Here is a 25,959-nt window from a genome sequence, read left to right as displayed (position 1 = left end):
ATCAAGCTAAAATCGACGTGTCCGTTCGAAACGAAAAGAAATAAGGATTCGTCACTCGCACACATTTCTAGCATTCGTTGCATTTTTTTCTGCTCGACGTTATAGGAACAGATTCAAGAACGCAAAAACGTGTACAACAGGAACAATTTGATTTTCACGATTTTAGAAACTGGTCTCTATTTAAAACACATACACATGATACAGGACGCTGTACACATGACTATACCGTAGTTTGAATACAATATCAAATAAAAAGACATTTTGGCAAATAAATGAATGACATTTTTTGTATCCACAAACAAAAGTAGCTTTTACGTTGTGTTTATATTTATTCAAAGCAGAGATGCTCAAACTAGGGCTCGTGGGGCAGAGGAGGCCAGTGGTGACCTTTAATTTGGTCTACCATGCCCATTATGAAAGAAAGGGGGCGCCATTGACAGATTATTTATAATCTGTAAACAATGTAAATGAAATTGTGAGAATATAAATGAATTTGAATTATTTTAAATTGAATGCACGAGTACATTCTTTAGTTCTCAAAGTAGTTTTGGCTCATCATATTCAGAATTTTGGATTTTTGGAAAATAGAAGAAGAAGAATAGCCTTTATTTGTCACATATACATTACAGCACAGTGAAATTCGTTTTTCGCATATCCCAGCTTGCTCAGAAGCTGGGGTCAGAGCGCAGGGTCAGCCATGATACAGCGCCCCTGAAGCACAGAGGGTTAAGGGCCTTGCTCAAGGGCCCAAGAGTGGCAGCTTGGCGATAAATGTTTGGGCATCTCTGATTAAAAGGAATACTTCAGTATTTTTGTGCTCTGATCTCTCGCTTCTGCAGACCAAAATTTCTGTGCTTTTTCCTGCCCTTTATTTCCAATTGACTGAAAATCCATTAAGAACTGTATAAAGAGTTGCAGCTCTGTAGCTGTGATTCAAAAGGGATACCTGTTACAGCTACAAACGAAAAGAAGGAATGAACGCTACACGGAATTAAATGTTTCAAAATACCGCAAAGGAAATGTTCTTTGTTGTCTTGTGCGTTTTGTGGATTTGTGCTTGTCCTGCAGTAAATGCAGCCTTTCTGTGCTTATTCAATCTCCTTGTATGTTTAAGTATGAACACATTTTTTTTTTTTACCTCAGCAAAAGTCGCCTCATATCTGTGAAGATAAAATGAAAGATAACTAGACTGAAAAGCTGGCTTGAGTCTTTCGCATGATTATGTCAATTTTCAGCTTTTCTTTTCTTACTACAGGGACATTTCTTGCGCATATTACACCTATGTTACACATGACGTATTGAGAAATCGGCTAACAATGCTAAAGTATTTCTTCCACATTACACCGAGCTTCATTTGTGTTAGACATTGAGTCTCTGCATAGAATACAAAGTTTTTAGGATATGGACAGAATCCACGGTGCTCAACAGGAAAGTCACGAAGTAGACAGCATATACACCTATACGTTTTTTTCAGAAATATAGACTCTATCTTCTTTTCTCCGTCACGCTCCTCCTTTCACCGTGCACATACACGCTTGAAGCAGTGACGTTTCCCGGATTAGCACAGTCCTCCTTCATACTCGTCCTCGTCCCCTGCAGCCGGTGCTCCTGAAGCGCCCCCCTGTGGAACGCTGGGAGATTTCTTCTTCTTCACACCTCCTCCTGGTACTTTCAGAGAGATGGCCAGCTTTGCATACTATCCACAGACAGCAACAGAACACTGTTAGGCGCAAAGCAGAAAGTGTGGCGCAGAAACGGAAAACTATGATAAACGCGGAATGCACTCGTCTCTTACGTCGTTGTCCATGTACTTGAGAAGAGGCGAGTTGCACATGCGATACACGTCGTCCTCGTTTTGCTCGTCGTAACCCGCCAGTAAAGTCTCCATCGCAACACAGTCCTCGCTGCTGCTGAACCCAGGAAGACTGGGACAGGATGCAGAGGTGCACGTTAATAAACTTTCGCAAATACAAAGTAGGAAATTCCCACAGAATGGACATAGTACAGGACAATGTGATCTTAAGAATAAGCGATACACAGCGATACTCAGATACACAACACTAACAGTAACAACTTGGATATGTAGGAGACATGGGACAACACTGCCTTCTAGTGATGGGAAGACGGAATTGTTTTAGCGACTTGGTTCTTTGATTCTCGTTCATCACAATGAACAAATCGTATTTTTTCTTGAGTCATTTAGTTCATTTCGTTCCTTTGATAAGAAATAAAATGATATATTTTCAATAGGCAAATCCACAAACTCTGACCATAGTTTGAGTAATTTGTATATGTATATAATATTTATGTGTATATTATATACATATATAATATATGTATATCAAATAATTTATATATGTATATTAGAGGTGTACACAAAATTCACGGTTCGGGACGTATGCCGGTTTTTAAGTCACAGTTCGGTTCAATTTTGGTACGGTTCGGGGAAAGAAATGCAAATCATAAAATCGCTTGTTGTTTTTTATTAATGCGGTTTATTCATTATTAACACTTGTGAACATCAACAGTTTCCATTTTTTAAAACAATTTAAAAATAAAATGCCTGCTTGGTTAAATAATATATAAAATAATATTTTCTAAAAAAAAATACAAATAATAATATATATATATATATATATATATATATATATATATATATATATATATATATATATATATATATATATATATATATATTAATAAATCAATGCAATCCACTTTTATATTATATTGATTAAATTGAGTAATCGATTATTTTAGCACAAATTGATTAAATAAAATTTAATAAATGGAAAAATGTAATTAAATAGTTTGCATTTGTTAGACCCCGTTTGGGTAATACAGATGTGTATATAAATGTTTGTATGTGTTCCCCGAGGGAACGAGACGCTGCGTCGAAATGCTTTAGGAGACGCAGCTCGAGTTCCCGAAGGGGAACTACAATTTTAACTATGTTCAGCAAGTAAAAAGGATTGCATTCGCTACACGTGTGCACCGAACTGAAAGCCCTGGTACGATAACACCCTTTACGTTACAGCTTTAACATATATAAACCTGCATGGCGCATGTGACAAAAGAACAAACGACTTATGAGATGAAAAAAAAGATAAAATAATTTTTTTCTAAGTCACTTTAAAGACTCGAATTGTTCATCATTAGTGCCCTCTAGTGGGCAACACTTTTGACAAAATTGAATCAGTCTCTTAATCGACCATAGTGACTGTGTAGCTACAAAGTAGATCAAATGTAACAAGGTTTTGAAGCAGTTCATACCTGTAACTCTCTTTTACACACTTATCTGCTGCTACGAAGTCGCCTCGATGAAGATGGACCAGCACTTGTGCTATGGTTTTCTACAGGCAGAACCACATCAAGCAGATCAGCTACCATAGGTAACAGTAACACCATGAGAAAAATCATCTACATTCAGGTCCATGTTTGTGTCAGTACTGTCTAAAGGTGTACCTTAAAGCAAGTGGGGTAATTCTCAATCTCCTTATACATGTTTTTCTCTTTCTGCAGAGACACAGCTGCCTCTTCCAGCCTGGGGAGCAGTGAGACAGGTACAAAGTAAGACGAGATGTACTGCATTATCGCTCACATTTAAGAGGCTAAAATTAGTCGCGGACTCTGCGCCAGTCTTAAATGGTTTACAAGAAAAAAAACGGCAAAGAGGGCAGATGTAACAGAACGGAAATGCGACTGGAGGTTAGACGAGGTCGGACTCGAAGACGCCTGCAACACACTCACCTGCGCAGACGCACCAGAAGTCTGGACGATTTTCCCAGCAGCTCTGCAGCCTGCCTAAGCCGGTCCTCATTCTGCACATACAGGATGAAAAGGTGTTTATATAGCTTGTACAAATATCTTCCAAGGATTTTTTTCATGGCAAATTGAACTTCATACACTTATATATATAAATATATATATGATGCTATATGGGAAAAACAATCAACAATGGCATGCGCTTTCACACAATGCAGTTAATTACTTTCCTATAACAGAAAATAAATTACAAAAAACCCCACAACAGTTAGCTAACGATTACATTGTTTTTGCATTACAGATCAGTGCATTGTGTATTATTACATTTATTATAACATTATTAAATGCAAAATAAGTTTGTTTTGGTTATCGATTAATTTACAGCAGCTATAAACAGTCATTCTCTCACCAGTATCTGCTTTTTTTAATTAGACAGCAAATTGAACACAGGTTCAGCCTTGATTCTGGGCCCCAGTTTTAAGGGGGGCAGATACTGGTACTAATACCCAGCAAGGCAACAGGTCCAGGGATTGCTGAGAAGCCAAGACTGGTATCTTGGTGAGAATGGGGCTTGAACCCCTGACCTTCTGTTCAGTAAACCACAACCTTAACCACTGATCAGCCACTTCCCAATGTTTTCTTTGCATATCTCTTATCACTTAGATAGCTGATCCAAAGATCTGAATCACAAAAAACAGCTGGAATTCGAACTATTTGGAGGAAATCAAGCTCAAATCGACGCGTCCATTTGAAACAGCCTGGGCAAGAAAGGAGGATTCATCACTCGCACTCTTTTCACAGATATTCATTTCTAATAAAAAAAATATTTTTTTGTAAAAATGTCAAATTCCAAATGATTTCTTCACATATCCTTTGTTAGAAATCTGGGGTCAGAGAGCAGAGTTAGCCATGATACAGCACACCTAGAGCAGAGAGGGTTAAGGACCTTGCTCAAAAAGTGGCAGCTTGCTGATACTAGGGCTTGAACCCCTGACCTTCTGTTCAGTAAACCAGAGACTTAACTACCGGTCTACCGCTTTCCTGGCGTGTCCCTGATAATCAGGAAAGTGCAGACTCAATTGATTTGAAAACTTTCCAGAGCATATAAAATACAGACTTTTGCAAAGTGCTGACTTGGGAGACCATAAATGTCTCATAGAAACTTTCAACAGTTTTTCTTTCGAAGTGGTTCTGTGTTAGAATGAATTAATGGCATCTATATAAACCTGTGATTTGCATTACAGATTGCATTAGTGTCAGAGCTGCTTTTATGGAAAAAATCCTACATTCGACATTCGATAATGATTACTCCAAATCACTGGACATGGCTATCCATTTTACATAGAAACAACCTTTATATATGAAAGCTTATCAGATGAAGGTGAAAAGAAAGAAAGGAAGGTAACTACACTGGATGCATCCAAAATAGCAATTAATACAAATGAATGTGAGCCAGCTTATAGCCTTGTAGCATTTTTGGATATATATATAATATAGTGTCTGTTAGGTACTCAACATTCCTTTCTTGTTTATGGAACTATTGTATAAAAGCAATATCAAACTAGAAAATTTTCTACTGAAAACATGAACAAATCACCACCGCCACTACTTCATTACTCGTGTCATTTTGCTGAAATATAATGTCATCTTACCTCAAAAACCGATGCAGCTTTCTGATACAAGTCCACTGCCTTCTCCAGATCCACTGGTTCAATAAGCCTGTGGGAAAGTAACCTGTGAGTTATGTACAGTCAATTCAGCTGTGCAATATAGTATTAATGACTTACAATATAATTAAATTATAAGATCTGTTTCAGCATTTTCCAGCCAACGTTTTGGTTAAATTAAAATTTTTTTACTCACTGTAACCATTGCCTTGTTCTACAGTCAAAATTTCACACACATTACGATAAGCACTTGCACTTGTTAATTATTGGGGAGGTGGTAGCTTAGTGGTTGAGGCAGTGGACTTTGCAGTCGAAAGTCACAAGTTCAAATCCCAGCCACACTAAGCTGCCACTCCTGGGCCCCTGAGCAAGGCCCTTAACCCCATAGCTGCTCAGTTGTATAAATAGGATAACTGTCACTCTAAGGTAAGGGCATCTGCCAAATGCCATAAACGTATTCCTTGTTATCAGTACTTAATTTTTCTGTATATTCGGCATAAGAGCATGTTATAGAGGCATCATCGCAGCATCATGGATAATAACCATAACCATTTATGGCAGAAGGCACGATGAGAAAATCAAGTCGTGATCACGAGAAAACAAAAAAGAATAAAATATTATAATGCATAGCCTCTTAGGACTTACGTAATTTTCCGTTACCAACCTACTAAAATTGACAATTTTCATGCCACAGAATAACAATTTTATCATGATTTATCAGAGTGATGCTCGTCATGCTGTCACATACTTGCCGGCTCTGTCCAAAGCAATGCCTGCAGTTCCTGAGGTCCCGTTCTCCACGTACATCACACTGGCTTTCTCGATCAGTTCGACAGCCTCCGGGAGTCGCTTCATATCCTATAGAAACGACACACCTCAGTTACACACACCTATAACAGTCATGCAGTTCAAAATCAGTCTCAGTGACTGGTGATTCAATTCGATTAAATTCAATTCAATTCAATATTGTGCTTTTCACAATAGACATTGTCCCCAAATCAGTTTTACACAGATAAATAGGTTATGAAATTTCTATTTATACATTAATTTACATTAAATTACAAATAAAAATTAAGTTTATCCCTAAAGAGCAACGGGGCAAAAGGCTATTATGTCATAACTAATATGCATGCCAGATTTGATAAACTTTTATTTACAATAGCATTGACAGCTTTTTTTCTTTTTTTATAACAGACCACCACATAACCTCAGATTAACAAATGAGAACTAACCTTCAGCATCATACCTGCTTGCTCAATTGCCCTGAAGTATACAATACAAAGAAATATACAATTTAACAATAATATTAATAATCACTTTAGTTTCAAATAAGGTATTTTACTGTACTTACTTTGCAGCATGGAACAATCTGTTTATTGTAGTTAAGGAAAGAACATGTATTGATGAAAGAGGATTTATTCACATTTTGTTTTCACATTTATTTATGTATTTAGTTTTCTTGCTATTTATGGGATATAATCGGTGGTTTCCAACCTTAGGCCATAAATCATGCTATCACCTTCTTATTACATATAAAAAGTCTCTCATTCTCAACACATTTCTTATAGCCCATTACATATGTACTACAATATGTGTCTTCTAGAGAATGCACTGACATGCAACAAATAAAAACAAAAAGCTTAGATCTCCTTATTTAAAGTAAAAACATAACAACATTAAAACTAATTCAACTCATTAAATACCTGACTGACCAAATTTGGCCCACTGCCGATTCCTACCCCTGTCATAAGCAGTGGGGGTTAAAGTACATAAAGCATGTACTTAAGTTAAAGTACAGATACAGTAGTAAAATATTACTTTAGTAAAAGTGCTCCCTTTAAACTTTCACTTAAATAACAGTACAAAAATATTTGCCTTGAAATGCACTTAAGTATCCAAAGTTGTATGATTTATTATTCATTCATTCATTCATTTTCTCCCGCTTATCCGTATTTCGGGTCGCGGGGGCAGCAGTCTAAGCAGGCCCCCGCCTTCGACTGCTGCCCAATCCTCACAGCACTGTCCCTTACGGTCCCTCCTGCAGGTGGTGAGCCCACGGGAAGATGATTTATTATGATTTTTAAAAAAATATATACATTTTGGTAAAGTAAATAAAATATGAATTTATTATGGCTTTAATGTCTTAATAACAATTTTGTCAATGCAGTTTATCAGAATTACTCTAATGTTACTCTCAGCACACCGATCTATTTATAAAATGATATTACAAGCACTGTTTATTCAAACACTGATTGATATTTATCAAAAAATGTTCATGAGCCCAAAACCTTCTTTTCAACTACGTAAGAAACAATCGTGGCGATTTCAAGTCAGATCCTTCCATCATTTTTTCCTCTCAAAATGTTCAGCTCGCTGTATGCTCGTGTAAGTAGATACACACCAATCGGAAATCAAAACGAGTTCAAAACAGGACTTTTGGATGATTGGTGACTTGCTGTGTGATTGAAGTTTATATCCGCACATAAATAAAAAAGAACGACACGAAAAGTAAAAAGTAAAATATTTGACTTTGAAATGTAGTGAAGTTAAAGTAAGTTTACTTCAGTAAAGTTCTGATAAGGCGAAAAAGCTACTTAAGTACAGTAACGAATTACATTTACTTTATTACTGTCCACCACTGGTCATAAGGCACTTATCAGCAATCTACAGCTCCTATTAAACGTGAACCTGGTGTTTTATGGGTTTGGAGACAGATGGATGTTCCTTTTGTTTCTATGTAATAAACAAGGTAAATGGCAAAAACCACAAAATAACTAGACAGTGAATATGTGGAAGGAGATTCTGTTGACAGATGAGTCCAAATTTGAAATTTTGGCTCGAATAGTGTTACTTATGTAAGATGAAGAACAGAAGAGAAGATGTTAACAGACTGCCTCACACACAGTCAAACATGGAGGTGGACGCTTAATGGCTTTTTCAGAGCAGGGAAGGTTGGAGACTTATTCCAGGTTAAAGAAACACTGAAACAACATGGCTATGGTTCCACTGCTTATGGACCACAGGTATGTGCCTTTTATACATCCTATTCCAGAGGTAGTCCACAATATTGCTGTAATAATAATGCTTAGTCCTCTACAGCAGCGGCCCCCAAACGTTTTTGCGCCATAGACCGGTTTAATGTCAGACAATATTTTCATGTACCGGCCTTTAAGGTGTGGCGGATAAATACAACATAATAAAATGATACAACACGTCAAAGGTGTTGAGTGGTGTTGAGCTCAGGGAGCTGTGCAGGCCTCTTGAGTTCTTCCCCATCAACTTTGGTAAATATTGTCTTTGTGTTTGGGTCTCTTGATGTCTCCCTCTCTCTTAAAGTCTCTTGAGTCTCGTTGTTTTGAAGTCTCATGGGTCTTCATGTAGTTTTAAAAAGAACTACATGAGGATGTGAAGATCAGGTGTACACAAACGTTTGGCTGTATAATGTACTTGTTTAACTTGTGTATATGACCTATTTTTCATACAAGTCCCTGTACGAGGTGATATCAAAAAAGTTTCCATACTAGTTTTGTAACTCGCCAACAGATGGCAGCACAAGGCTGCACGCACAGTCAAAGGGAGTACCGACCTTTATTAGTCAGTGTGCCACAAGACATCATCCTGTGTACATCGGGAGCTGCGCAACAGGTGCTATTGTGACCACGTGTGCACCTTGCTACCGAGCTCTCCTTCCACACGAGTTTCTGGACGGAAAGAACAAGATCTCACTTCATACCCACACTCGCCAAATTGGCTCCTGTAGACTTTGCCCCCTTGCCGAAGATGCAGCTCAAGGGGCGCCGTTTTTGTGGCTGCTTGACACGTTTCTAAAAAAAGACTTCCAAGACACATTCCAGAAGTGTCAGGAACAATGGAAATGGTGTTTTCTGTACAAGGGGACTATTTTGATAGTGTGTAGACGTAGATAAAGAAAGTACTTTCTTAAAAACGGAGCTAATCTCAAAACGTTTTAATGCCAACCTCATGTATGTTCTTACTAGAGAAATCATAGATATAAAAACAAGTGCAGAAATATAACCCTTGTAGCTGGCACTAATTTACAATCGGATGTTGAAGAAAATGGATCAATACACTCTGACCAAATCAGATTCGAGAAATAAAACGGCAGTTAGGTATCTGTTGATCATGGCATGATCTGTGTCTGTGGGAAAAGGATACGCTTTGTTCTCCGTGTGGTACTCCGCCTCCTTCAGGTACATCTCCTTCGCCTGCTCAAACTGCTTAGCGTTTTTGAAAGCCACAGCTGTAAGAAAAAAAACGGCATCATTTATCCAGTTATATCGTAAAACCTAGCATCTAAACAAATAATACTGAATTGTTCCTGCTCCCGCACACGTGATTCGGCTTGAGGAGAACCGGCATTGATGATGTTAAAGCAGGGGACATTGAATGAGTGCCGCACAGTGTTTTATTATCATGCTGATACACCTCAATCTTTCTGTATGCAGGATCAGATATTTGCTCTTGTTACTATGCATAATACTGACATTGGTGACCTCTCAGGAACATCTAGTAAACTCGTACTACACTACACACTACAGTACTCCCATGTTATTGTGTTTTTAGAAAACAAAAATGAACCACCCTCAAAAAACCTGTTTATAATGTTCCCTTTGTGCAGACCTTTTATTGCATTCAGATCATTTTAACACAATACAATTATTTAGCCAATAAAAACCCAAAATAACATGAATATTAAATGAATATGCATAATTATTGATATTATATGATTACATTTTTATGTATATTATTTGATTATTAAATTAATTATATAAATTAAATATTATATATATATATATATATATATATATATATATATATATATATATATATATATATTTATATATATAAAAAATGCAACTCAACTCACCATAATGCAAAATCAGTGCGAGCTCACAGTTACAATTGAATTCAATTCAATTAATTTTTATTTGCTTAGCGCTTTTAACTATAGACATTGTCTTAAACAGCTTTACACAGATAAAGCGGAAATAAAGAACGTATACGTTTGTCCTCATAATTGTAACTTTAGCAAGCAAGTGTCGACTGTGGCTGGGAAAAAAAAACGGTCTCAGATGGCATGAGGAAGAAACCTTGAGAGAAACCCATCCTCATCTGGGTGGCACTAAATGTCTATTGATTACAGTTCATCGTTGTTGAGGTGTGCAGTCTATCTCTCGAATCACCCCTTAATATTTGCAAACCAAGTGGATTTCTGCGAACAATTAGCACCACACAATGGATTTTACGCAAAAGCCTGTACTTTTTTTTTTAAATCCTTAGTTCATTTCTCAGAAGTAAGTATTTGTGTAAATGAACATATTGCCTTTAGAATGGCAGGTCATTATTCCAGTTTTTCTCATTTGCTTTTGAGCGTTTCTCAAATCATCCTTAATATGTGCAAAGCAGTGTGTTTCTTAAAACAATGTGTACAAACAACACAACACAATGGATTTCTTGCAAAAGCCTGTACTTTTCTCAAAATCCTTAGTTCATCTCTCAAATGTTAGTATTTGTGTCAATGAGAATATCATTGCCATCAGAATAACAAGTCCTTTTGTTATTGATCACAAGCAAGAAAGTCTAAATGTTTAGTCATGTTGTCAGTATGATGGCGCACAGTTTCAGGATTTCCTGATGTAAACTACGGTTTGGGTTACAATGTTTGAAAGGCTGAATTTCTTCTGTGTGTCATCTTTAAATTTCAGCAGCAAACATTTATTTATTTGGTTGCATATTCGATTTATATTTGCGACCAGACAGGATTTACACTTTTACTGTACTGTAAATGTCCATTTTCAGAAAATGTAATTCTGTGTTTGGCTCTGTCTGTATACACTCTCTTATTGAATGTTCACAAGATCCACCTTTGACCTATTTTAGAGAACTAGTTGATCATTAGTTGATCTGATGCCGTTCGCTCGCCTTTATTAGTGACATTCAAGATTCATCTGCTGAATTTATAAATTCAAGATATAAAAAAAAAGAAGAATAGAATAGGTTTAATAGAAATTTTAGATGACAGATGTTGACAACTGGTTTAACCGTTTTGCATTCAATGGCTTATGCAGTGAACTGATGCAGAGATGTTTTTGGGGTTATGACTATTCAGGTGAAAGTAGTATAATATATTTTGATCAACACGACATAAACATTTAATAATGTAGAAAACAGCAGACGATTGTACACCATCAATTAAATAAATGTATCAACACATTCGCAATTTGTTCAAAGCAACGAGAAATGATTTTATGACGTACATGATGTGGAGGTTAAACAAGAAGTTTTGAGAATTTCATTTCTGATCTGAAAAAGTTGCTACAACTGAGAAAAACTGTAATTTATTGCTTCATAATAAAAACTGGGATTGGAACAAACTGGCACAGACAGAAGTGATCATCTTTCAGATTATTTGAAAGTCAAAATAATGGAAATAAAATAAAATGTAAAAGGTTTTTATTCTGTTTTTATTCTGTTTGTGTGACCCGGTAGGGGTCCTTTGGCCGGTGGTTGAGGAACCCTGGATTACAGTGTTCACTGAGTATAGGGTTAGGGTTCATCAGGTATAATTTATTTCCTCACCAGCTTTGGCCATCTCAGACGCCGCTCCATCGTAGTCCGGCTTCCACTTGGTCATGCTGGTCTTCAGGCTTTAAAATGACACTCGAGATGTTAAAGACGCCATTAGTTTGAATGACCTCCACACATCATCTACTGCACAGCTTCAATGTGAACAACATCATTACAGCTGTCACCCGGGCAACCGCGCATGCTCTATGCCGATTATCAGCATTGATGTTAATGATTAATAACATAAATAAACAAATAAACAAATGACATTTTTATCATTATAATGTATGCACACACATAAATAAGACACGGTGCTTTAGGAAAACAATGCGCTGTGCACCTGTATTCAGACAGCACGGTTAGTACATTGTTAACTGCTATTGATATTTAGCTTTTAATATAAAGCTATGAAATTATATTGTTGTTCTTTACTTACCATTTCTCAGCTTTAGCGATGTGATCGTGTGCCTCGTTTATTTTCTGTGCTGCCATTTTGTGGAGGATAAACAGCGCGCTACAGGGATACAGGAGGCCGCCGCTGCTCCGAACTCACAGCGGATTATCCTCCAGTCAAAGCCCCGCCCACACAACACAGACCACGCCCACTTCTCCACGCCCACTTCTCCACGCCCATTCCCTACTCCACCTTAAAAAACCCAAAAAAACAAAATTATTATTTTTATTATGATTATTATGATTATTATTTTATTATTATTATTAGTAGTAGTAGTGGTAGTAGAAGCAGTAGTAGTGATATTATTTTCATTAGTATTATTATTTTATTTATGTATGTATGTATTTATTTATATTATTATTATTATTATTATTATTATTATTATTATTATTATTATTGTTGTTGTTGTTGTTGTTGTTGTGCTGGACACAAATACTTGTTGTATTTATTTTACCTGGGTTTACATTAACTTTGTGTCTGTAAAGCGTACAGATTCCATCATCCACAAATAAATACGCAATAAAAAAACAAACAAACAAATAAATAATGATAGATAGATAGATAGATAGATAGATAGATAGATAGATAGATAGATAGATAGATAGATAGATAGATAGATAGATAGAGATATGTCACTGATATGTACCAATCTTTTTTTTAAAATAATATTTACATCTCAGTACAGTAGTTCCATTTACAGGTTAACTTAATATATTATTTTCTTTCATTTTTTTTATTGCTTTTATTGCTGTCATTAAAACATTTATATAATACAATTTTATATTTGTACATATTAGGCTGTTTCTTTATTATGTGTTCCTAAAGGTTATACACTGCAAGACTGAAATAAAAACATTTAATTCATTTATGCAATTTATTTACAATTGCACATGATATTTATGTCCATTAATCACTTTCTTTATATAAAAAAGAGAAAAAATTCACAAGACAAAAAAAATGGCAAGATACAGAAAATACAAAAATAAGAACATAAAAGTGATAATGCGGTACTAATGAGACTTTTTGGGTTGTGTGCAATAAAAGTCATGGAAAGTCTTGGATTCAGAAACACACTGTTACTTGAGGAAAACATCTTCAGTAATCATTTCCCACCCATAATCTGAATAGTAAGGTTTCTTGCGTCCTGATTAGTTGGTACTACTAATCACGTGCAGCTCAAAACCCAATCATTTGTGAGTATGCTTATATTTCTTCAATCCACTTTAAGTAGGTGGGATTAGCCTCAATACGGGTTGGACAACAATGTAACGGGACGGAACCGGAAGTCGCGACTGCAGTCCTCCGCTACCTAATGCCAGACAAGCGCGAAGAGAAAAAAAAGGAAAAACTTTGTGGAAGTAGACGGAAGGGCCGCGGAAAAGTTAATCAGAGCGCCGCTGGGCCGTGATGGCGGTCCGGCCCTGAATCGAGCCCGTAGCGCGGATGTGGAGTTAAGAGATGAACTCGAGGTGTGAGATCCAGCGGAGGCCCGGCGGCGGCAGCGGCAGCGGCAGCGGGGGCTTCAGCGGCAGCCCGGTCACCGGCTCCCCCGCCATGGGAGCGCAGTCGCGCCGCAGGAAGATGGCTCCCAGACCGGCTGATTATAAACTCCAGATTATCATCATCGGCTCCCGCGGTGTGGGAAAAACGAGCCTGATGGAGAGGTTCACTGATGACACTTTCTGTGAGGCGTGTAAATCAACTGTGGGTAAGAAACTACCAACTTCTCCTGGACTCTTATCTTTCCACCATTCCACAGTGTGTAACTAGACCTCGATCTCAACACAAAAACATAGAGAATTCACGCTACAGACTGTATTTCTGAAGTCAACAACACAGATCAGGTTATTAGATCATTTCTGTTTATACACACTAACATTCGACTACATACACACTAAAAAAAAACAACCGACTCACATCACTTCCTCAGCTGGAGCTAGGAGATATCATCATACCGCGATATCATCATACCGCGATATCATCATACCGCGATATCGATATGACATCGACATAACCCAGGGCAAGCTTGTAATTACCAGTAAAAAAAAAAAAACATAACTAACATAGAGCTGATAGATCATTAAAACTATATCTAGATATACAAAAAAGTATATATATATATATATATATATATATATATATATATATATATAAATTTTTTATCCACTTTGTTACTATTCAGAAATATACAATACTAAATAATATAGAATGTATAATCTTTCAAATAGTAATATAAAAATTAAGGTAATATAATAGTATTTATTAGGAATTATAACATTGTATTAGCTGCATTTGACTATTAGTAGGTGTTTGATAGATTTTATTATTATTATTATTATTATTATTATTATTATTATTATTATTATAGCATCTTGAAATCTTGAATGTCCAGATTACTGTCTAATCCTTTGCTAGTAAAACTGTAAGAAAAAACAATAACATTAGAAGTGCGTACGTTTCATTTCAAAGTGGTTCTTCATGATACTATTTGAAACTAGTGCCAAATAATCTATTCAGAAACACGTGTTTTTAATGTGACGTGGTGAAAATAGCTAGTCTTTGTTTTAGTGAGGTCTGATCAAAAAATAACAAAAAAAAACTTTCACATTAACTTTACTCGTTTGGATAAAATGAAACCGAGCATCTGCTACAAGGGGACGAGCAGAAAACTGGAGACGATGAACTACAGCTAGTAAACAACTCCATATGTTTCAGTTTTGCTACAGCATTTGTTTGAAGTTCTCTATTCACTGTGTCGGGTCGTCATCTGGTCCGCAGTCCCCACGTCGTTCTGCAATATAATAATACAAATTTAAGAGTGACCATTAATCATGCGTCAGTCACGTGAACATAATAGCACCCTGCTGATGCTTTATTTGTCTATGATCACCCAGGCAGTCATAAATGTACTGTGTTATTTAGGGATTTTTTTCCCCCTCAAGTTCATACACAAATCTGTATGAAATTCGACCCCGAAACCGTGTCGTTCACATGCTCGGATCGGCAGTCAGCAGGACAGAGTTCCCAAAATAGTCCGACTTTTACAGACAGCTGCTATGGCACACAGATTGGCCTCCATTTTCTGCACCGTCACTCATCCAGTGTCATTGCATATCCCACGAAACATGGCCGAAGGAACTCTCCGGCATTAATGCACTACATTTTAATATCTATTTACTAACATGTCTGGTTTTTTTTTTTCTGGTTTAAGGTTTTCTGATCCAAATACATATTAAATAGTGCTCCAGTTTTATCATCGAGTCGATTACTTATGTATAACAGCACATCCAGAAGCAACTCTTTGATCTATTTTTTCTTTATTTACAAGAAAAAATACATTTAGGCAAAGTGGTAGTTAAGATGATGGACATCTATTGGAATGTTATTAGTTTAAATCCCAGCACAACCAAGCTGCCACTGTTGGGCCCTTTAAACAAGGCCCTTATTCAAAGCCTTTAACCCGTTACCTGCTCACTTATATTTGTAAACGCTGGATAAGGACGTCTATCGAATGCCATAAATGCAACTGTTTCATTAGAAACACTAAACGCAAACTTCTCAGTTTCATCACTAAGGTTGAGACTGGAGAGAAAAACGATCTCACAGAAACCTACCTCAAGGTTTTTTTTCCGCAAGGTTTTTTTTCCGCAACAAATTAGTTTATTCAATTTTTTATTGTGTACCTTTTGTCATACAACGGCCTTCGAATCAATTAGTATAGAAAACAAACAGCTTGACTGACAGAATTGCTGTTCTACAAAATCAATAAGCGAATTTCGACCAATCAGATTTGAGAATTCAACAGCTTTCATTTTTTTTATTGGCTTTTTGCTTTCATACGTTTTGACAAATTTGTCTGACACGATCTTTATCATTGTTTCTCTCTTTTATTTTCTCTCTGTTTGTCTTTTGTGTCCTCGTTTTTCTTGTCTGTCTTTCTGGGCACGAAGGGGTGGACTTTAAAATCAAAACCGTGGAGCTCAGAGGAAAGAAGATCCGGTTGCAGATCTGGTGAGTGGACAGGATGCGCTCCATCTCTATCGCTGAATCGCCCTGATTGTGTCACTTCCTGTGTCTCAGAGGCACAAGACGGACAGATCTGCGCTCTCAGCCAGGAAGTCAAGCACATAAAATTCCCTCCACTTTTTCCCAAGGTCATAATGACAGACTAATCCCGGCATTAATATAATGCAGAAGTTGAGTTATTTTTATAGACGGCTAAATGTAAGTAGTGCATCTGTTCTGTTTCCAAATGAGTTGGTGTAAATACACCATACAATACATGGAAAAAAGTATTGGGACACTTTACTTTTCCAGCCATGTGGTTCTTTCCCAAACTGTTACCAATAGGGGTGTAATGGTCCACAAAAATCACGGTTCGGGACGTACCTCTGTTTTTAAGTCACGCTTTGTGTTAATTTCTTTACGGTTAAGAGGAAGAAATGCAAATCATAAAATTGCTTGTCTTTTTTTTATGTTATTATTATTAACATTTGTAAAAAAAAAAAAATTATAATAATAATAATCGTTTACATTTTTCAAAAAAACAATTTAAAATAAAATGTCTGCTTGGTTTTAATAAAAAAATAAATATCTAAAAATAAAATAGAATGAATCCAATGAATGCAATACACTTTTAATTATATTGATTTAAACCGAGTAATCGATCGAATAGACACAAATTAAATCGATAAAATCAAATGAAATAAATGAAAAAAATTCAAGTAAATACATTTGTTAGACTCTATTTGTAATACAGATGTGTATAATTGTGTACGTTAAATATTGAATTGTTGAAACTGTTTACTTATTTCAGCATACTTTAGCAAATGTCTACAGAAACACACGATGGTTATTTATTTATTGATTACATTTTTTTTTAAGAAATGAATTAATTCCTTTAATTCATTTGTTCATTTACTCTGCCTAAATGCGGAATCGTCAGCAGTTTCTCCGTTTAAGAGAAATTCTTGCCGCTGTGCATAAAAAATGAATAAGGATCCACATCGCTACAGGGTGATATAAAAGTTGGCGATGACAGGAAGTAGCAGTTACGCCTACCGTTAAACCCCTGGTTACCATAAAGCACACAATTGTATAGGATCCAGAAGCATTACATTTTCTCTTCACTTGAACTAGGAGTCCAAAACTTGGTTCAGCATGACAATGCCCTTGTGCACTAAGCCAACTTTATGAAGATATGGTTGACATGGGTTGGAGTCCAAGATCTTGAGTGGCCTGCCAAAGAGCTCTGATCTCAACCTTACTGAAAACTTTGAGAATAAATTAGAATGCTGACTGCACCCCAAGACCTCTTCACCCTACATCATTACCTGAATTTGCTACAGTAACATGGCTGAATGAACACAAATCTCACACCAAAATTTGGTGAAACATCTTCCCAGAGGAGTGAATAGGATTCAAAATGTAAAATGAGATGTTTAAAAAGCACATGCAAAGGTGTCCAAATGTTGAAGAACTCCCCATTCAGAATTTATAGCCCGTTTGCTGTTATAATATGTATATGTATGTATACATTCACACACTATGGTGCAACATTTGGATGAATTGAAATCTATACCTGGGTGATGTTTTGGTTCGAAGGTTAAGTGTGTTAATACATGCTTTCTTGCTTGCTGCAGATACGTTTTCAGCCTTCATGACTAATTAGCTTGAGTCTGATGACACATATAAATCTGTTACATTCACTATGTTCCTCTGCATGTTTCTCTTTTCCGAATAGCTTCATTTCCTCTCGTCTCTGTCGCTTTTAACATCAAAACATGTACGTCAGTTCCAGTTCTAAGTCATTAGATATTATCTTGTAAGCTAGCTGCGTATTCTGCTTTTCTGTCTGGTTTTTATGAGAACACTTTGGGTCGATCTACATTGTTGGAAAGTAGGAAAAACGTCCAAAAATGGCTTATCATTATCATGATTTAGTCAGTGACTGGAGGTGGAGTCCTGGAGAGGTTCATTTAGGATAACGGGTCAGAAATGCTTCTAGTAGCCGAAGCCGTAAAGCTGTGCATGCATCTCACCACCTTTTCCATCATGCATTAATGTCTCACAGTCCCTCTATCCTTCCAGTTGTGTATTTTTACCTCTAACCCTCACTCATTACTAATCCCACCTTCATCTGTGTATGTCTTGTGTTTGTGTCAAATATCTACTGACATCCAGCTACCATCATCATCAGCTCCACCACTGTTCACCTTAACATGCCATCACTGCCTCGTGACGCCTCACCTAGCCCTCTCTGTGACATCATATCCTGTTTTTGGGAATGGCCACCCTGCCAGGGTGGATAAGGTACAGTAAAAGCACAGGATATCAATTTGAAATTCGAGAGTTATGAATAGCGTAGTGATTTTTTACTCTAATGGAAATGGATAACTCAGATTGAGTAGGTTAAGTACATATATGTTGTACACAGACTCATCTCATTAACCTGCTGATTGACTCGATGCATGAGCATACTAACAACACGCAGCCTTGTGCAATTTATAAATCCTCGTATCCCAGTGCATCTTTTTGTGGTAAAATTGTGGTGGTGTTTCATGTTTATACGATTTACAAGTGATTTATTGTGTTTTGAGATGCAGTAATGTGAGTGATGTCTCTCAGGGACACTGCTGGTCAGGAGAGATTCAACAGCATCACCTCAGCTTATTACCGCGGAGCTAAAGGCATCATAGTGGTGTACGATATCACCAAGCAGGAGACCTTCGAAGATCTGCCCAAATGGATGAAAATGATCGACAAGGTACTGTAATCATTTCTATACCATCATTATATATATATGTGTGTGTGTGTGTGTGTGTGTGTGTGTGTGTGTGTGTGTGTGTGTGTGTGTGTGTGTGTTTCATAAAAAATCTAATATATAACAATAATATTGAATAAATCAAATTAATGCAATACATGTTTTTAATGCATTGATTATGGTGCACATTTTATTGATTAAATACAATTAAATAAATGGAGAAATTAAATAGTTTACATTTGTTGACATCATTTGGGTATTGTGTGTGTGTGTGTGTGTGTGTGTGTGTGTGTGTGTGTATATGTGTGTGTGTATATGTGTGTGTATATATATATATATATATATATGTATGTGTGTGGGTGTGTGTGTTTTTACATATGAACATTTCTAAAGATATGTTCTACTTACCTCTTCTACTTATTTTAGCACACTTTAACAAATTTCTGCATTTAAAAAACCCACAAGATAGTTATTTAGTTATTAAATCAATTTATTTATTCGTAAATAAATTCATTCCAGCCGTCATTCATTCAAATCCGAGTTTTTTTCGCATATGCGCAGTACAAACCGTGTTTCCGGTACGAACTGAAACAAATTTGAATTATGTTCTGCATGTAAAACAAGGGTTGTATTCGGTACACACGTGCACCGTATTGAAAGTCCAGTATTGAAACGGTTTGGTACAAAAACGTGTATCGTTACACTCCCAGTGCAAAATCTCTCAGTAATCTCCACGAGTCCTCTCTTGTGGTCTCTTGTCTTCAGCTTGTCTCACATGGATTCAGTCGAGGTACTGTGATAGCCTTAATCTTGAATCACAGCAAGCACAGGATACGTATAACTTCTAGTGTACAGTGAAATGTATCGTTCGATTCGTGTGTCATACAGTATGCCTCAGAGGAAGCTGAGCTCCTATTGGTCGGGAACAAGCTGGACTGCGAGGCCGACCGAGTCATTGCACGACAGCAGGCTGAGAGGGTGAGTGTGTCTCATAAGTGTTGCTTTTAACACACCCATGTTGATGGGTGGAGTACATGACACCATTTCATGAGCCTTTGCATTTACTTTATTAACGTGGGATGAACACGTGGAGACTCCAAGGGCGGAATTTAGTCTCAAGCCACTGTGATCTGTACAATCGTTCATCCAGACAATGAAGAAAATTTACACTCGAGCTAAAAATAATTGCAGACACTTGGAAATATTTTCCAAATATATCATTTGATTTCGCTCATCTTTGTGTGACACCCTCTTTTTAGTGTTTTGGTGTAGGAGGTGAAGTGAGGACCGGGCATGGTGGGGGGGAAAAGTAATACATGGGAAAAAAATTATAATTCATGATCTTTCCATTAACATAAAATATATATTCAGGAATAAATTCTAAATAACTACAGAAAAATGTTTTGTAGTCACGCATGCAGACCAACCAAAGTATTTCAATGATCCATTATTTTAAAAAGTTAATAAATAAATAAACTTTATCTGAACTGATGATTAAAAACAGAAAAGTGGTGTAGTCTTTGCTGTGGATTATGCAGTCATGTGCTTTTTATATAAAGGATTTAGCTGAAGGTATACAAGATGTGGGCAAAAGTATTGGGACACCTGAGAATGACACCCACAGGTAATATAATGGCATTGCATTCTAAATACAGATGTTACGATGGTTCGACTCCCAATTTCTTTGATCTCGTGAGGACGAAAGGGTAACAACATTGTTAAACGTAGCAGCAGGAAGACTTTGGAACTCTTCTGCTATGGAATCAACAAGGTTTTGCTGCTGCTGAGCCTCAACACGGTTCTTATGCTCCAGAAAAACGTCCACCATCTCCTATCAGCCCCCTGCATTTTCAGCGACTGACCACCAGGGGGTGGCATGCACTTAAATGCGCTAAGGCTTTCTTACCTACTGGGAGCTCCAGGATATGTGCAGTGGAAAAGCAGTTCCAGGAGCAAGAACATTAAGCACATTTAGACTTTCAACTACTTAGGCTTCCAACTACATGAAATCCAGACATAAATGCCTACAATCGTTTGTAAATGAAGACTGCATGGTGCTTAAATTCATACTCTTTTGGCAGTGGGTCTAATTGAAATATCTAAATTCAATAATTAAGAGGTGTGTCTCAATACTTTTGTCCTCCTCATGAGGAGCTACAGGACAAGATATGTCAGATCAGAAACTGGAGTTTTTACAGATTTTTAGGAATTGATTTGTTTTTCCTGCCTGGTTTGATCTGGTTTTGCTGAACATTGCTTGTTGACTATGACTATGAAAATAGCTGTCACTTATTCATTTATTTGCGGATTTGGATATTTTCTAAACTGCGAATCCGTCTTTTCTCTCTCGGCTGGCAGTTCGCCTCACGGATATCGGGGATGCGGTTCTGTGAGGCCAGCGCCAAGGACAACTTCAATGTGGATGAGATCTTTCTCAAGCTAGTGGATGATATTCTGAGCAAGGTCGGTATTGTTCTATTGGAATTATTTCGTTTTTTAACACAAGGTTATTCATGCAAACAGCCTGCCATATGCACATAAGTCTGGGCAGTGGTGGGTTGCTGAATCAATTACAAAAGAAAATCTAATCTAAAATTCCTAATGTAGACAGCTGTAGATGTTAGTTGTCACATGTTTATGTGGGTTTCTTCCAGGCTCCCCAGCTTCCTCCCTTTTTTACAGCATTTCATACAGTTAATCAATATCATGCCGAAAGTGCTGTCAAAAATCAGCTTTTAAAATATATTTATATCATATTAAATTAATAGAAAATACTAATTTCATTTGGTAACAGCCAAAATCATCTTATTATTGTAATTGATGTAAAAATTTGTAAGAATTTGATTCAAAAAATGATGCAGACTTGGAGGAAAAAAAAAAAAAAAAAAAAGACTATTAAAGTAAAAAAGAAATCAATTAAAACTTGGAAAATTTTCATCTCTTGTCTCTGACCACCACACAGAATAGGAACATTTTAGGAGTCAGCTGTCCACGTTAGTTCTTAAGGTACCAGCACAATCGCACACTCAAATATCGCAAAATATCGTCTAATAATCGTTATCGATAAAATCCGATAAGATTTTTTTTTGTCAATATCGCACAGCTCTAATCCCACCCAGAGTGAATTCTGCTGACCAGAATCAAATACGAGGAAGAATGGATGAAAAACGTTTGGGCGCTAACAACTCCATGGGACTTCCACTTATTTGATAGTCGCTGTTTTGCAAATACTTTTTATTGGAACGTGATTATGTTTGTGTTGAATGTTTTGTACAGTGTGAATTTGAGTAGCGTCTAAAAAGCCAATTTCTCACAGAGCTCTGAGATGATTTATACAAGTGAGCTGTTAATGGGTTATTCATCTAATAACGTTACTGATTAGACTTATTAGTGCCCGTTTTAGATTTTACTATAGCAGAGAAAAACATCTTCCGGCCTTTTAGATATTATTAGGAAGGCAAGGAAGGACAACAGCTTTATACATGTACATTACAGCACAGTTACAGAACCCATGGAGCCCAGAGAATTAAGGGCCTTACTCAAGGGCCCCAAGAGTGGCAGCTTAGCGATGCTGGGGCGTGAACTCCTGATCTTATTTATTATTATTTTTTAATAGAGGGCATTTCAGTGCTATAGCAGATCATATAATGTGATGCTATATTTCTTGTTTCTGCAGATGCCTCTGGAAATGCCCTGTAGAGAGTTCTCCAACAGCGTCCTCTCCCTTCAGCCCGAGCCCGAAATGCCGCCAGAGCTGCCGCCCCCTCGGATGCGCTGCTGCTGAGCCTCGACTCGGTTCTTCCGCTCCTAAAAAACTTCAACCGTCTCCTAACAGCCCCCCGCATTTTCAGCGACTGACCACCAGGGGGTGGCTTGCACCTAAATGCTCTGAGGTTTTTTTTTTTTTACCCACTGGGAGCTGTGGACTCCAGGATATAAGCAGTGGGAGAGCAGTTTCAGGAGCAAGAACATTCAAATGAATTCGCCACATTTAGGCTTCCGACTACATGAAATCCAGACCAACCAACCGACTTACATTCTGACCTTCCTGCCTACAAGTACAGTGTCAGATATGCCCAGTCCATACAATACAATGGAAAATGAACATTTTCAGTCGTCTTCAATTTCAAATATTCTGCATTATTGCACTCTTTTTGAAGCACTCTTAATCTGTGTAGCATCTCAGTGATCAAGTGCATTCTCACAACCTCAAGAGGGTATTGATTTAAACCGGGGCCTTTCAGATAAGACTTCCTGAAATCAAACAGTTCTTCTGTTCCCACGGTTTAATCATTTTCCATACAGTAAAAAGTTTACTTTAGAAGTAGTGCATACGGTCCCTTGCTACACTACAGTTTTATGTTTTTAAGCCACACCATTCACATTTACATTCATGTCATCACTTACAGTAGCAGCGAATGGAGAAAAGCCTTGGGTTTGAGTTGAAGGTTCGGATCGTGGGCTCTTCAGTAAAAATGGACGAGTTCTTGCTGTTGCTTTGTGTACACATGCAAAAAAAAAAACTTCCCTTCTCATCCATCAGTATACACTAGCACTTTTTTTTGTGCTCCTTTTTTTTCTCTCCCTGCTAGGAATTTTGATCTTCTTTTAAAATGTAATGTGCCAGTTTTTTCCATTTCTTTCCTGAAAGGAGACGGTGGTCACATATGCAGCACAGGTCTTTCGGTTTTCTTGTTCGTCGTGTTCTCGCACTACAATCTGCGCTTGTAGCTGAGATTTTGTTCCACTCTGAAGCACTCATCCAGATCACTACCCGTGCCATTTCTGTTTACTTTAGACTTGATCGAATTACACTAAATGGGTGAGGGAGCGAAAAATGTATAAAGAAACTATCGGGGTTTTTTTTTTTTTTACCTAAAGGGCTACACGGTGGGAAAAAAAGACGAGATGCTGTGTAGCCGACGTGACGACAAGAACACGGACCTTTATTTCTGAATTAATATCACATAAATGATATTATAAAATTAATATTATAAAAAAAATGTTAACTGTCGAATAAGATGTAAATGCTGCACCTTGTTCTCAAGCATCTGATTTAGTTATTGCCATTGAAACACATTTACACAAATAGTTATTATCCGTGGATGGTGTCATGATGGTCTGATGCTGTGGATGATTTGGAATGATTGTCCTCATAAAAAAAAAATGTCTTCGAAGCCTCCTGTGTAATCACTCATTAACAAAAGGTGGTAGGAAAAAAAGCAGTTTTATGATCATTTTTTTTTTAGACTTAAGTGCACATAATCATGCAGAGATTTTGGTGTCAATGTCGTATTTACACCCCAGATTTAACAAAACCCCCCCTTAACTGCGTAAAGAATTAATCCGGCAGCTTTGGTTCCGGTTCTGTTTGGTTCCTCGTGTCGCAGGTCATGATTTCCACGTGTTTTCTTTTCAATAATCGTATGATTTCTAACAATGGCTTTGTAAACATTTATAAACCAGCCGCAGTATTTCTATTTAAAAAATACGTTTTTTTTATGGAATGTATACTAATCCGAATTTTGTGTTTTTTTCTTTCTTTCTTTTTATTTGATTATATTTTTTTGTTGTGTGTGAATGTGCCAGGTTTCGACGAAGGACCTTTATTTATCACCAAGTGCATTTTACTTGACTTGTTTTGTGCCGATTTTACTTCCGTTTTGCTTTTTTTTGTATTTTGAAGTTTTGAAAGACGAGTCAAATGTACTAAGCTTTCGCTAGAATTGTGTTCTGTCGTTTTTTTTTTCCTTCTTCTTGAAGGGAAATTGGAATTATTGAATGGTCATTTTCTTTCATTTTTTTTAGGATGTATCGAAATAAATTAAAAAAAATTTTTTTACCTATCAGTATTGCTGCACAAACACTATTAATGATATTCAGTAAATCTGTTAGGTTTTTCTCACGAACATAAACATTTCATTGGCTATTAAAAATAGTTCATCCCACTGTGATGGTTTCTTTAGTGATGTAGCATATATAAGTGCTGCCTTTACAAATGTTAGTTTTTTTATTGAGTAACCTTATGTTCATTTTCATCACTTATAGGACTATTTTAGAATTTATGATACAGAAGTTATCAAATAAAATCAATTAAGAACGAAATAAGTGAGACCCTCGATTAGGCATTGAAGTGAGGAGGAGCACTTTGTAATCTGATTTTAGGTATTTTAAACCGTTTGGCATGTTTAAACATTTTTGTGATATTTATAACTTGTGGTGTTCTTGAACTAATGAATTGCAAATAAAATATATTTATTACTTCTACTGAATGTGCATTTTCTTAGCAGTTCAGGAATTCAGTTTCCACTTCGAGCCGCTAGATGGCGATGTCAGATTATATCTTCTCTTTTTTTCTATTTTCTCTTTTTTCTCCTAAAGGGTAAGGTAGAATAAAGCATTTTCAATGAAAATTCTTATACTCATTACCAAAAATGCTGATGCTCTGATTTTGACTTTACAGCTCACACCTGTAAAAGAGTAATCGTTTATAGTCGCACTATTGGTTGTCACCCAGAAGAGATCAGAGTCTCATGAGCCCTGGATCTTGTTTGTTCCTCATGGTGTGTCAGGAGGGTTTTTCCTTTTCATTGCCACCTCGGGCTGGCTCAGTCAGAGCATGGGGGTCAACCACTGATCTGGTGGGATGAAGAATTCAGGTGCTCAACAATAGGTATTTTCACATGGGCCCAATTTCAGCAATCCGAATGAATTTGATATGG

The 25,959-nt window shown here is 36.9% G+C and overlaps 2 protein-coding genes across 2 annotated transcripts; one reads left to right on the top strand and one right to left on the bottom strand.

Moving 5' to 3' along the window:
- Positions 1-157: 157 nt before the first annotated feature.
- Positions 158-12,609, bottom strand: napgb (N-ethylmaleimide-sensitive factor attachment protein, gamma b). The gene is made up of 12 exons (XM_083524819.1): positions 12,457-12,609; positions 12,033-12,100; positions 9,609-9,693; positions 6,784-6,801; positions 6,665-6,695; positions 6,181-6,290; positions 5,418-5,484; positions 3,751-3,821; positions 3,466-3,544; positions 3,274-3,353; positions 1,796-1,925; positions 158-1,696 (listed from the first exon to the last, which is right to left on the bottom strand). Exons 1-12 carry the CDS (start codon positions 12,510-12,512, stop codon positions 1,559-1,561), a joined length of 933 nt encoding a protein of 310 aa, XP_083380945.1. The 5' UTR covers positions 12,513-12,609; the 3' UTR covers positions 158-1,558.
- An 828-nt stretch (positions 12,610-13,437) lies between these two features.
- Positions 13,438-25,504, top strand: rab12 (RAB12, member RAS oncogene family). The gene is made up of 6 exons (XM_083525393.1): positions 13,438-14,182; positions 16,425-16,485; positions 19,102-19,240; positions 20,126-20,215; positions 21,596-21,700; positions 22,914-25,504. Exons 1-6 carry the CDS (start codon positions 13,933-13,935, stop codon positions 23,019-23,021), a joined length of 753 nt encoding a protein of 250 aa, XP_083381519.1. The 5' UTR covers positions 13,438-13,932; the 3' UTR covers positions 23,022-25,504.
- The last annotated feature ends 455 nt before the right edge of the window (positions 25,505-25,959 follow it).

The sequence above is a fragment of the Silurus aristotelis genome, assembly GCF_946808225.1.
Source record: "Silurus aristotelis genome assembly, chromosome: 22".
Classification (NCBI taxonomy): domain Eukaryota; kingdom Metazoa; phylum Chordata; class Actinopteri; order Siluriformes; family Siluridae; genus Silurus; species Silurus aristotelis.
Note: the sequence above shows the minus strand (reverse complement) of the source record. Positions and strands in the feature narration are given on the sequence as shown.